Source organism: Podarcis erhardii, assembly GCF_964252035.2.
Source record: "Podarcis erhardii genome assembly, chromosome: 6".
Taxonomy (NCBI): Eukaryota; Metazoa; Chordata; class Lepidosauria; order Squamata; family Lacertidae; genus Podarcis; species Podarcis erhardii.
In genome coordinates this window covers 77,577,919-77,591,928 of record NC_138510.1, presented here as the reverse complement: position 1 = coordinate 77,591,928, position 14,010 = coordinate 77,577,919, and the positions used below count along the sequence as shown (strand labels likewise).

General features: G+C 47.5%; 1 protein-coding gene across 4 annotated transcripts in view; it reads left to right on the top strand.

Moving 5' to 3' along the window:
- Positions 1-2,722: 2,722 nt before the first annotated feature.
- The window catches only part of FNBP1L (formin binding protein 1 like), a 75,817-nt gene continuing 64,529 nt past the window's right edge, over positions 2,723-14,010 (top strand). For 2 of the 4 annotated variants that reach the window (XM_081865984.1, XM_081865985.1), the window contains exon 1: positions 2,735-3,127. In XM_081865984.1, coding sequence (XP_081722110.1) covers positions 3,104-3,127 — 24 coding nt within the window. In that variant the 5' untranslated portion in view covers positions 2,735-3,103. Of the gene's footprint in view, positions 3,128-14,010 lie in introns of all 4 variants that reach the window. The other 2 variants (XM_081865988.1, XM_081865986.1) reach the window with 2 other exon arrangements.

Here is a 14,010-nt window from a genome sequence, read left to right as displayed (position 1 = left end):
CTAATAGCGCTAATCCGCTAAGCCATCAATGGGCTTGCTTCGCAAGACGGAAAAACCGCTAGATGAAGAGACTCGCGGAACGGATTCTTTTCGTCTTGCGAGGCACCACTGTATCTAGTCCTGGAGCACCTTGAATCTGACTTCTGTGGAACTGAACGTTTTGAGGTTTACAGAATGAGGTTACATTCACACAAACAGTTATGCTGTTTAGCACTCTAATTCTCATGAGCCACCAAGTCATTCCATGCATTCAATTAGTGGTCCTACTCATGTTTCCCCCACTTGGCAAAAGGAAGATGGGCTGCATTTGACATTACTAAAATGGTGCAGATGAGTAGGGAGTAGCAGAAAGAAACCACTTCCTATTCTATTCATTCCTTGAACAGAAGGACTGGCCAGACCTGGAAGTATAATGAGTGCAAACCAAAAAGTGTGCACTCCTACAATCCTCATTCACAAGTACAAATGTTGAAGAGGGGAAGGCAGGAGGGTCTACTTTCTCTCAAACAGTTATTGCTGGAATAACAATGTTTCACTGCAATCAAAAGCAAACTATAGTAATTTGTGAGGTGGCTTATAAGGTATGGGTGGGACGCGGGTGGCGCTGTGGTCTAAACCACAGAACCTAGGGCTTTCTGATCAGAAGGTTGGCGGTTCGAATTCCAGCGACGGGTGAGCTCTTGTTGCTCAGTCCCCGCTCCTGCCAACCTAGCAGTTCAAAAGCACGTCAAAGTGCAAGTATATAAATAGGTACCACTCCAGTGGGAAGGTAAACGGCGTTTCCGTGCGCTGCTCTGGTTCACCAGAAGCGGTTTAGTCATGCTGGCCACATGACCCAGAAGCTGTACGCCGGCTCCCTCGGCCAGTAAAGCGAGATGAGCGCTGCAACCCCAGAGTCATCCACGGCTGGACCTAACAGTCAGGGTCCCTTTACCTTTACTTTTATAAGGTATACAATGATGGAGCTTTTTTCAAAGTGGGACTTCATCCCTGGTATTACGACTATTAGATGAAAAGCAGGGACCCTGCTTATCTTAAGCAATGCACTGAGTGCAGTGAATTTTAGATTTCACTGGAGGTAGTGTGACTTCCACACTCAAAACAACAATTAGCAGCCAACATTTTTGTTTCTTCACTTTGCAGCTACAAAAAATTCCTGGCCATCTCCTTCCTCCTTGAGCTTGGCAACTTTTACTGGAACCTATTCCAGACCGTGTGTTTCTAAGCATGTGCAGAGTGACCTTTCTTTCTGAAATGGAAGATTACTAGCTTCTGTCTTTAAAAAAAAGACCAACGGATGCATGACCCTTCAAAAATGGCTAGAACCTGTACTTCCTGTTCTGAAATTTGGCCAAGGGCTTGGTTGAAAAAGGCTGCCTGCCTTCACCTTGAGGCATTATTGCAGTCCCTGACTGTGCTCAGATAAAACGAGGTGGCCGCGTTTAAGGTGGTCGTAGCATGGATTTTACCACTCAACGTTTGGAATGCCCCCTTTAATTAAAAACAAGACCCCCAAAGCACCTAATTAGAGAAGCTGCAGGGCAGGCAGGGTCTGTGTGCTAGAACCTGGATGTCACAGCCAGTACCATCATTAGGCTAACTAGGCATCAGCCTTGGGCACAGACCTCAGAAGGGCTCAGTATTAACTTTTGAGGGGCACAGTTCTGCAGATCCTCCAAGTGGCCCTATTTTCCAGGGACAGTCCTGGATTTACAGAAGCCATCCCAGTTTCTAATTTGATCCTGGAATGTCCTGCTTTTCCTTAGGATGTCCCTATTTTTATTGGAGGGTATGGTAGAACGTCCCTATTTTCATGTGAGAAATGTTGGATGGTATAGAGTTATGCAACTGCCAAGCCAAGGAGATAAGTAACTATACAACTTTTAAAAATAAAAAATTCCTTCCAGTAGCACCTTAAAGACCAACTAAGTTAGTTCTAGGTATGAGCTTTCGTAGCTCATACCTAGAACTAACTTAGTTGGTCTTTAAGGTGCTACTGGAAGGAATTTTTTGTTTTGACTATGGCAGACCAACACGGCTACCTATCTGTATATACAACTTTTAGAAGACATCTGAAGGCAGCCTTTTATAATGAAGTTTTCTTAATGTTTTACTATGTTTTTATATATGTTGGAAGCTGCCCAGAGTGGTTGGGGCAACCCAGTCGGATGGGCGGGGTATAAATATTATTATTATTATTATTATTACTACTACGGGATAGGACCTCCCTTTTTCAACCGAGGAATGTTGGAGTGTGTGTTTTACACGGATTATTTTTGTTGCCTCTTATAAATTTCTGACAATAGTCCATTTCACATTTCGAATAATTTTATCACTTTTAAAGGAATTCAAACAAAGACGTTCCTTTTGAAAATCGAAGCTAATCTTTTTTATTATTTTGGAGAGGGGTGCAGGCCGTCGGCCTTGCCGCAAAAGAGCCTGCCACCTGCGCTGCTTGGCGCGCTAAATTCCTAGGCGCAAAGAGCGGTTTGCTCGCAGGAGGAGCGCAATCCGCGCCTCGCCTGCGCTCACCTGCCACCTGAAGCGACCCAGCTGCCGCCTCCTCTTACCTCCGACTACCGCGCCTCCTTTCGGCGCTGCTTTGCGCGCGGAGGGCGCGTCCCTCGGGCGGGAACAGGAAGCGTGCCGCCCAAGCCACCCCCGACGGAGCCGCAGCCTCGGCTCGCGTCTTGTCCCAGGGCCTCCCTGAGGAGCGGCGGTGGCGGTGGCCGAGCCCGCCCCTCTCCCAGCCTCCATCGCGGCTGCCCGCCTTCCTCCTCCTCCTCCTCCTCCTTCCTCCTCCTCCTCTCCCAATTCCCATCCCCAAGCAAGGCGGAGCTGGAGATTGAACCTTCGGCTGCCGCTACCGCCGCCGCCACCTCTCCGCCCGTCTCCCAGGCGCCCGAAGCGAGACTGCCACCCCCTTCCCTCCCGGTGCTTCTTTCGAGGGGGCGACGCGGGGGCAACAAACAAGGGGCGGCGGGGGTCGCGCCTTCTCCGGCGGCAGCAGCAGCAGTAGCCGAAGCCGCAGCAGCGCCCTGACGAAAAGCGCCACAAAGGAGCGCCAGCGGCGGCGGAGCTTTGCGCCGCCTGCGGAGTCGCCATGAGCTGGGGCACGGAGCTGTGGGTGAGTAGTCCGCCCTTTCATTGTGTCTGGTGGTTGGGGGGGGGGTCGGGTCCACGCTCTGAGGGAAGAAAAAAGAGGGAGGACGGCTTCGTTGGGGGGGGGGGGACACCGCTCCTTTGGGGAGGCGCCGTGCCGGGGATGCGCGCGGGTGGTCGGGGCGCCTTTGTTGGAGGAAGTGTTGTGGGGAAGCGCCTGAGGGAGGTAATGGGTACTGAGGGGAGGCGAGTGGGGTTTTTTAGGGGGGGGGCGGGTCGGGGAATTTCCCCTGGATAGCCGAGCAGAGGGCTGAGGAAGGGGGGGGGGTACACCACACAAATCCTCATTTGTAATTTTCTTGGTGGAGGCGACCCCCTTATTCCTCTTCCACCCCAACCTCCCCTGCTGGCGTGTAAAGCGGGGTGCCCCTCATTTCAGGACACTGGGAGCGGTGAAAGGCGGGTGAGACCCCCCATCGGCGCCCCCTCCTTCTCCTCTATGGGCGGTGCGTGGGTTGCTCTGGTTTACTTGCCATGCAGCCCCCCCCCATCTCTTTCTCTGTCTTCTTTCTTAAACAAAGGAAAGGTGTTCGGACACAAGCCAGCAGTGGCACATTGAATGCACGGCTTGGTGAGATAAGCCGGTGGCTCTGCGCGCAGTTTGTGTATGTAGCGAACCCCCCCCCTCCCTCTCCCCCCCCCCCCCCGCTTAAGAAAATAAAGGTGAAAATGACTTTCAGGTTTGATTGCTTCCCTTTGGTGTGAGTCAGCTGCGCCTTGGATCCTGCTTGAAGAGTTTCAGACAATACTGGGCCACTAGGGAAGGGCTACGACGAGAAAGCGATGTGCTGGGGGGGGGGGAGTCGAAAAATACGAGGCGATGAGCTTTTGCTGAGGGCGCTGCAAGCTCCGTTTGGAAGACAAGTTGCAGATCCAGCCTTTATTTGCGTTCATTCGAACTCTAGGGCTAAAGTCAGAGGAATTGCAGTCTTATTGTTGATGCAGGTCAGGCAGGCAGGTCTGAGTCACTGGGAAACCCATATATTAACATTCTAAGACGCTGCTCCTTGGTGCAGAAAATTTTGTGCATAGTACTACACTGCTTTCTGACAAATCCTTGGGTGGGTCGAGAAACAAACAAGCGGCTCGTTTTGCTGTTCAGGAGCACGCAGTTTCCTTTCTTGAAAATCTCATTACTTAGAGCTTGCTGATTGCGACAAGGGTAGGAAAGCCAAGGTAAAAACAGCTCCAAGGAGCCAACAACATAACATAGTGCCTAAGGCACCAGCTGCCACTGGTCCGTTGTACAGATGAGCACTCCCTCAGTTGGTTCAGTAAATGGAAGGAGGGTCATGGTGAACTTTTGAGGTTGGGGAAATAATTTTGAAGCCCAATTCTGAACCATATAGTGGCTGGTGCATGACAGTCTTCAACAAAAATGACGTAGAGCTATTAAAAATAGGTTTTTGTTGTGTGTATGGGCTATCAGCAAGCCCTGTCATTCAGTGCTTTATGCTTGGCTCTAGCTTAAGGGGTACTTTGATGTTGGCTTCAGTAGACTACAGAGATTTTCCTGTCACCATCTGCATTATATTACAATAAGCATTTTTACAAAATTTAGTATTACATCAAGTGTTTATACACACCGTTAGCAAAATAAGGACACAGAAATACTGTATAGTCATACCTCAGAAGTAGAACGGAAGTCCGTTCGACTTCCAAAATGTTTAGAAACCAAGGCGCACGTTTAGAAACCAAGCTCCTGCAGCCAATCGGAAGCTGAGTCAGACGTTCTGGTTCCCAAGAATGTTCACAAATCGGAACACTCACTTCCGGGTTTGCGGCGTTTCGGAGCGAAAACGTTCAAGTCGCAAGAGTAAGCTTCTTAACATTTTATAGCCTGTTGGTGTCATGTCAGGTTATAGTGTTTTCGAACCTGTTGGTTTGAAAATAAAATACATATTTTATGTGTATGCAGGCAGCAGCAATAAAGCTTGAAATGTGTCTGTTCATAACCCCTCTTTTTGAGGGATAGATAAAGGAATCAGGCTAAGCATTTAGAGGGACGTGGGTGGCGCTATGGGTTAAACCACAGAGCCTAGGACTTGCTGATCAGAAGGTTGGCAGTTCGAATCCCCGTGATGGGGTGAGCTCCCGTTGCTCGGTCCCTGCTCCTGCCAACCTAGCAGTTCGAAAGCACGTCAAAGTGCAAGTAGATAAATAGTTACCGCTCTGGCGGGAAGGTAAATGGTGTTTCCGTACGCTGCTCTGGTTCACCAGAAGCGGCTTAGTCATGCTGGCCACATGACCCGGAAGCTGTACGCCGGCTCCCTCAGCCAATAAAGCAAGATGAGCGCCGCAACCTCAGAGTTGGTCACGACTGGACCTAATGATCAGGGGCCCCTTTACCTTTAAGCATTTAGAATATGGCAAGCAAATCTCCAATCCTAACCCTGTTTGGGAGTTAGCTGCAATGAACTCAATAGGAGTTGCTTCTGATTGATTACAGTCTGATTGACTGGATTCTGCCATTATATGCTACTTGAAGTAGCCCTAGGTATCACCTTTTTTACTGTGTGTCTTTGTGTGTACCTGACTGCAGTATAGTACATAGTGGCAGGCTTTATTCAGAAGAAACAGTGCAAAACATGTACTGTACGCTTTTGTTCTTTACTATGTCATTTACCAGATTTTTCAGGTTTTCTTATCGTTTTCTCATTTTCTTGTTTTTCTGGATTTAAAGCTGACCTAGAAAATCCTTTGAAGACACAAATAAAAAACCTGAACTTTCAGTGCATTCTAAAACACTTGGTTTAGTCTTAAAATTGGGCCTACGTTTATTCCTTGTCTTTCTTTTTGTATGAAATAAACCTAAGCCTATGCCTTTTAAATTGCCGAAAAAACCATGCTTACCATTCCTCCTGCTGACTTGGTGCCATTTGTTTCAGGTTGTCAGACCCTCTTGACCTGTGTAGATGATCTGCTGATATGTTCCTTTCTAAAACCCTGTCCTGTCTTGTTCTATGCCTTCTGAGTCGTAACAGTTTCTGAAGGGAAAAGTGTGCCATTTCTCTGTCAATATATATTGCTATTGGGCTGTAGTGCAAGTAGCAGCAGCTTCTTCTTCTTTGGCAATCACTCGTAGCCGTGTAAGATTGTCTTCCATAAACACGGTTTTAACAATGAGTCCGTAAGTGACTCTGGAGGCCAATTCTGGATCCACACCTCCTTCCACAGTGGGGACATTTGTTTCCGGGCGGGAGTTGATCACTGTGTGGATTTGCCAAGCGTGCCTTCCTCTTAGCACATTTCTCCCTTGTGTCCTGAGTTTGAGTGTCTTCAAAGCCCATGACACCTTTGGTAAAGGCTGTTCTCCAGTTGGAGCGCTCGCAGTCCAGTGTTTCCCAGTTGTCGGTGTTTATACTACATTTTTTTTTAGATTTGCCTTGAGATAGTCATTAAACCTCTTTTGCTGACCACCAGCATTACGCTTTCCATTTTTAAATTCGGAATATAGTAGTTGCTTTGGAAGACGATCATAAGTAGCACTACTATGCAGTATTAATTGGAACCGGAGAAAAAATATTTATGCAAATGCAACAAAGCATAGCCAGTAGAAATGGGCATTTATTTACATTTGTATCATTTTATTTATCACCTACTCTTCACCTGTTATGGTCCCAGAGTAGGTCACGACAATTTAAAATTCATCATTAGAAACAGTTTTAAAACTTAAGCAATCACAAGAAATAGGGTGGGTCCTGAAAATACATACCTCAAGTGCCAGAGGCCAGGGTAAATGAAGCCTTTATAATAGAAAGCAGTATCGAATCTGCTAGGTGAGTTTACCATCTGTAATATCCCCCGCCAAATGCAGATTTCTCCTGCTGCCAGTGCCACTGCTGCTTTTGTGTGCAGTGGTACCTTGGAAGTCGAACGGAATCCGTTCCGGAAGTCTGTTCGACTTCCAAAACGTTCAGAAACCAAGGCGCAGCTTCCGATTGGCTGCAGGAAGTTGCGAACGCTGCAGGTTGTGAATGTGCTTCCTGCATGGATCACGTTCGCAACCCGAGCGTACTAGAATATGGAGTACTGGCCTTAGCTGGAAGCAACCATAGCTGGAAATACTTGTGCCTCATGTGACAGTTTTGAAACCACCCGGGTTCCTAGCCTACTTCTTCCATGTTCCAGCACAATGGAGTTATAGTAAAAACTTTCCACCCGTATTAACCACTGAACCCTTGTGTACTGGCCAAAGATTGAGGCTTCTGGCAAAACATGTCATCTTTGATCTAATTTACCGTATTTTTCGCCCTATAGGACGCACTTTTTCCCCTCCAAAAATGAAGGGGAAATGTGTGTGCGTCCTATGGGGCGAATGCAGGCTTTCGCTGAAGCCTGGAGAGCGAGAGGGGTCGGTGCGCACTGACCCCTCTCACTCTCCAGGCTTCAGGAGAGCCCCACAAGCTCGGGGGACAGCGGGGAGGCGCAGCGCGCCATCCCGCTGTCTCCCCACGTGGTATGGAGGCTGCCGGCGGGGAGAAGCCCCCTTCTCCCCGCCTCTAGCCCCGCAAGCTCGGGGACAGCGGGGAGGCGCAGGTCTCCCGACCTGGTTTGGAGGCTTCAGTATCGCTCTGGGACCCGTTCTGGGGGAGGGGGGAACTCGGGCTTCCCCAGCCCCGTGCCTGGGGACGACGACAATAAAATTTTCCCTTTATTTCCCCCCCCCCAATCTAGGTGCGTCCTATAGGGTGAAAAATACGGTATATCATGGTAATATTTAGTCTTTAGCCCTGAAGACAGTTGCATTAGCAGGTGTGTCTCATTAATTTATGATGGGGATCAGCATGTGTATCTGGGACAGCATTGGAGATCTAAAGCAGAGTAAAGCAGAGAACCAGTATGTAAAAGTAATAGCTTTTCTCAAGTCCTGCTGTGAAAATCGTAGAATTATGCAGTTGGAAGGGACCACGGGGGGGGGGTCATCTGGTCCAACCCCCTGGGGCTCTCTTTTGCCCAACGTGGGGCTCTTCCGCTGCTCCAACACTTTTATGGGAGATGAACAAGAAAAAATCCACTGTGCACCTGAGAATTAGGATCCGCTCCTGTTTGCACAAATAATGATGAATTAGACATTTGAAGGATTGCAGATTTTGATAACATTGATGGCAAAGGAAGACGTCATGAATTGTGGTGGCAGACAAGCTTTCAACCGGGCTTGTCTTTAAATAACTGTCTAGGGTGTGATTGCAATGAGAACTGACAAATTTCAATTTGTATCTGTATTTCTAATAGCATATGCTATTGTATATTGTAGATTAGTGGGGTTTTTTTGTTTTTTGTTTTAAAAGCACTTTACGAATTTGTTCTTCTGGCTATACTTTGTGCCTCATAACATTACTTATAAAACAAGTGCTTCATGTGTAAGGATTTACACTGTGTGCTCATAATACTTAGATATTTTTGTATCTTTTGATACAGAATTAGAGTCTGGCAAGTTCCAAAAATGATAATGACACACTTCACAGCTGACCTTTGGAAAGCTATAAATCTGTTTCTTTATAGTGCAGGAAAATGGTTTCAATGCTTCTTTTGAGATGTGTGTCCCCACAGATTATAGGCACTCCCTGAAATGGCTTAATCTCTGGTGTGTTGTACACACTTGCTTCCCCCCTCCCCATGACCATGTTTTTATTTTTGCCTTTATATGCACCAACAAATGATGTATATTCATTACCTCGATTTGACTACCTTATTTTGGGAGGAATTCAACATTTGCCAAAGTGAAGTTTCCACCAGTGCAAGCATTTCAGCTTGCTAGACACAATGATTCCATCTCTCCTCCCACCTCCTCTCCTGGCTCCTCCAACCAATGGGGGGGGGGCAAGTGTGGGGAGGAGAGGGGGCAAAAGTTCTTGCACAGGGCTCCTGGTAACCGGACTTGTTACATGAATCCGGCGCTTTGTGATTAAACAAATGATTGAAAATTAGCTCAGGGGCTTAACACATTTACAGTGTATTAAAATGCATGCCTGCTCAAAAGTAAACCCCACTGATTTCCCAAGCAGTGCTAGAAATTAGCCAGGCGCCAGGTGCATTTTGCAACTGGCACGGGTCCAAATGTGACCAGAGATGGAGATCTCTGGATGCGAGGTTGAGGACTGACATCTTCATCTGGCTGGTTCCTCCATCTTTCTTAAGCAGGTCTGCCGAACAGCTTATTTACTGCATGTAGATTCCCACCTTTTTCTCCAAGCAGTACATGGTTCAACCCCACCCCACCCCCAGTTAATCCCTGTTACACCCCTGTGAGGTAGGTTCAGAGGCTGTGGCTGGACCAGGGTCACCCTGTAAGCTTCACCACTGAATGGGGATTTGAACCCTGACCTCGTCCGACACTCTAACCCAGGGGTAGGCAACCCGCGGCTCCAGAGCCGCATGTGGCTCTTTTACACCTTTGCCGCGGCTCCGGGGCGGATACTAGCGAGGGGAGGAGGCGCATTGTGCGCCCCGACACTCCCCACTGTGGCGGGCACTGTACTGGCTGTGATGTCGCATGGGGGCGGTGTGTGTGTTAGTCACGCACCGTCCCGAGGTGACCTTCCCGCCCGCCCGCTGCATTGTAAGGGGCATGTACGCTGGTCACTGCATTGAAAGGGGGCATGTACGCTGGTCCCTGTTTTGAAGGGGAGTGAAGAACACACACACACAAAAAGGTAACTTGTTAATTTAACGTTTATTTCTATGAGGAGGAGTAATTCTGAGGGGTCAAACAAAGAAATAATAAAAAAGTGACCAAAAAGTTATTTTTATAATGACGAGTTTTGCGGCTCCCAGTTTTTTTTCCTTCGGAAACGGGTCCAAGTGGCTCTTTTTGTCTTAAAGGTTGCAGACCCCTGCTCTAACCATTGCACCGCACTGGCTTCTTGAGTTATTCTGCTATGAGGCAGCTATATAAATTAAGTAGGTAAAGAAATAGGGTGAAAGCAAAATGCCACTTAAAGAAGGATCTGAAATATTTTCCTTGAAGCCTGAATTGGTTTTATTATGTATTGTTCTATTTGATCTTCCAATGTGTTGCAAACCGCTTTGAGATTTTTTTTCTTTAAAATACAAAGCAGTATAGAAATGAAATGAAAAATAATAATTAATGCCATTGCAAAAAAGGCACTTAGACAGGGACCTTAACCTAGGCTTAAGGTGACACAGCATCCTTTGTAAATCCTTTGTAAATTGCCTCCATGTTGGGGCATCTGAAAGGGTCCTGAAGAGACCCCTAAGGAATCCACCCTTGACTTGTAGCTTAACTTACATTTTACTAGCCCCCCCCCCCGGCAGTGTATTTGGAAAAGAAAAATGCAGCAACTGTAACTCTATCTATTAATTTCTTTTGGAATGCTCTCTTGTGCTTAAGAGTAGGAAGCTGTAATGGAATGTGGTTGTGGCAGATAGATTTCTCGGCCACGTATTGCAAAACGTTATGACTCTGGACTATGATGCAAGGTTTTTTTTTTTTTGTGTGTGTGTGTGCTCTTGAGTGAGTGCCTTACCTTTTCAGCTGTGTTTCTTATTTATTTATTTCATGTGGATGCTTTCAGACTTGAGCTGATTCTTAGATAAGGGCTTTTTCCTCTGCAAGTTCCATAATGGAACCGACTCCCTTAGCTTCAGTGCTGTGGATAGATAACAGAAAGCCCACAGAAATGTTACTAGTTTTCCTGCTCATACCGTAGAGGCAGCTTGAGTGACAGGTTAGGTGAGTTACTTGCCTGGAAGGAATTGTTATTGCCCACAGGTGAGTTGGCTAACTGTAATGCTACCTTACTCTAGAATGGCAAAGTTTGTTGAGGCATGAAAATGTAATGGGGGGGAAGCAACTTACTAGGCCAATTGCTGTTCCAACTGAATTTTGTTTTACTTCACCCTGTCAGTCAATATTTTTCCAGCAGCTGTCTGAGTCCATGAACATGTGTTTCCAGGGAACGTGAATCACTGATCCTGAGGGTTTTTGTTTTTCTCCGTTAGTTAAATCTTCCAGATTGACAGGGATATTCCAGTGGTTTTCAACCAAATTGTTCTAACCTATCTGCTGAAGTAAAAACTCTTCTATTCAATTATAGTTTATCTAGCTCAGTAGTTCCCAGAACTATTTGCAAAGTGGACATGGTATTATTTTTAAAATAATACCATCTGTCCCCATTTTTACTTTACTAAAACCACGTAGCTTCATTTTTTGCTTCTTTTTTTAAAGTTAGATTGTCTACACTTAAAAACCCCCTGCTTCTTAAGAATTAAAAGATTTCTGATAAGAAGCTACCTGTCAAAATATCTGGCATATTTGAGACCACTGAAGTGCAATTATTCTATCATAGCTGGGGGTGAAAGAATGAGGGAGGCTAATATCAAATTAAGCTTGAAACCATGGCATAGCGGAAACACAAATAATACATTCTGACAGCGGGATTTGTGAGTGTTGGCTGGGATCCAAAGGGCCACACAAAGTGTTCTGGATGTGCACTGAAGCTTTTCAAACTCTTCCCCCACCATGATCACCCAAGCTCTTTGTATGCTCTGAAAAGCCAGTTCTGAATGCCGGGCAACCCACCTGAGCGGTTTTCGTTGCATTGCGAGAAGTTCCATCCGGAAGAGGGGGAAATTAGCAATCCTTTCATGTCTAAGGAGGAGCCTAGGTGGTGGTTGTAATAGCTACTACTCAATTTATTTATGCACCATTAAAATCACATAATGGTTTACGGGATTAAAGCCAGTTCATCAAGTAAAATTATAAATGCTTAAACTGGCAGCAGCAACAGCAACAGAGTATTTCCTGTAGGCACAAAGCAGCTTGATTGGAGGTTGAGCACCCAGGTGGCTGTTCTGGTCCATGGGATCATAGAATTGTAATGTTGGAAAGAGACCCTGAGGATGATCTAGTCCCGCCCCCCCTCCGTCCCCTGCAATGCGGGAATATGCAGTTGTCCCATACTGGGATTGAACCTGCAACCTTGGTGTCATCAGCACCATGCTCTAGCCAGTTGAGCTATCCAGGCTATGCAGGTCCCTTTTGTTTCCTGCTTGGCAGGGGGTTGGACTCGATGGCCCTTGTGGTCTCTTCCAATTCTATGATTCTATGATTCTAGAACTTTGCCCTGGCATGGATCAGCTAACTGGAGATAAAAACAGTGGGTTAGACAGAGGGATCTTGTTGCATTTCCATGCTGCACAGCGCTAGCCCTTTCAGCATTGCACAGCAAAGAAGTTGACCGGGGACAGGAACACGGTTCTTTTCCTCCACGGTCTGCTTAGTATTTCTGAGCTGTGTGTCAACTAAAGGGGAACCAAGTTTCTGTGTGTGAGAATGGGATGCGAGCTTCAGCTTCACCCACTTTGAGGTAAGCAGCCTCCAACCTCTTTCCCCTGGGAGAATGGGGCCATTGGTGGCTGTGGAGAGACTTTATCCCTCCTGCTTTAGTATGCAATGAAACACCGTGTCTGTTCAGTTCCCTGCCAATTTGGATACAATAAAGGAAATGGAGGCCCCTCGACTGTCCTCGGGTCCAGTATTGGACCACTTTGACCGGATATCCCCAGCCGATGTGGACAGACTCCTCCAAGCTGGAAAGCCCACCCCCTGTCCTCTTGACCCGTGCCTGTCGTGGCTGATTAGAGTGTGTCCAGATGAGGTGCGGCCCCCCCCCAGGGGATATCATCAATTTGTCCCTTGGCACCAGGACATTCCCAGGGGAATTGAAGGAGCCAGTTGTGCGCCCGCTCTTAAAGAAAACATCATTAGATCCTTTAGATCTATCCAATTACTGCCCAGTTTCGAATCTTCCATTCCTGGGTAAGGTGATTGAGAGAGCAGTTGCTGGACAGCTTGGTGGGTTTCTGGATGAAACATCGGCCCTGGATCCATTCCAATTCGGCTTCCGCTCTGGTCATGGGACCGAGATGGCTCTGGTTGCCCTAACAAATGATCTCCGTAGGCAGCTGGATCGAGGTGGGCCGGGGCTGCTGATTCTTTTAGACCTGTCAGCAGCCTTCGACATGGTTGATCACGAACTCCTGGACCACCGCCTCGCTGACATGGGGATCCAGGGCACAGTCCTTCAATGGCTGTGCTTGTTTCTCTCCTATCGGGGACAGAGTGTGGTGCTTGGGGGCGGGGACTGTCGTCACGCCACTCCTTGGTGTGTGGAGTGCCGCAGGGTTTGATTCTCTCTCCAATGCTTTTCAACATCTTTATGCCCCCCCTCGCCCAGCTTGTCCGGAGTTTTGGGTTGGGCTGCCATCGGTATGCTGATGACACCAAACTCTATCTGTTGATGGATGGCCATCCTGACTCGGCCCCAGACACACTGATCAGATGTTTGGAAGCTGTGGCTGGATGGTTACGTGGGAGCCGGTTGAAGTTAAATCCTTTGAAGACAGAGGTCTTTTGGCTGGGTCGGGAGGATATGGGATTGGGGGGGGGCAACTCTCATCTCTTGCGGGGGTGCAATTAGTGCCAGCACTGTCCGTTAAGAGTTTGGGTGTAATATTCGACACCTCCCTTTCCATGGAGGCGCAGATTGCCGCTATAACAAAGGCGACATTTTTTCATCTCCTCCAAGCTAATCAGTTGGCTCCTTACCTCTCTCGCCTTGACCTAGCCACTGTGATCCATGCGACAGTCACCTCCAGACTGGATTATTGTAACTCACCCTATGTGGGGCTGCCCTTGAGACAGACCCAGAAACTCCAGCGGGTGCAGAATGCCATGGCAACACTCCTTACGGGGTCTTCGCTGCAATATCGCATTCACCCAGTGCTATACCAGCTGCACTGGCTCCAGGTGGAGTACAGGATCAGGTTTAAGGTGCTGGTTTTAACCTTTAAAGCCCTATACGGTTTAGGACCCTCCTACCT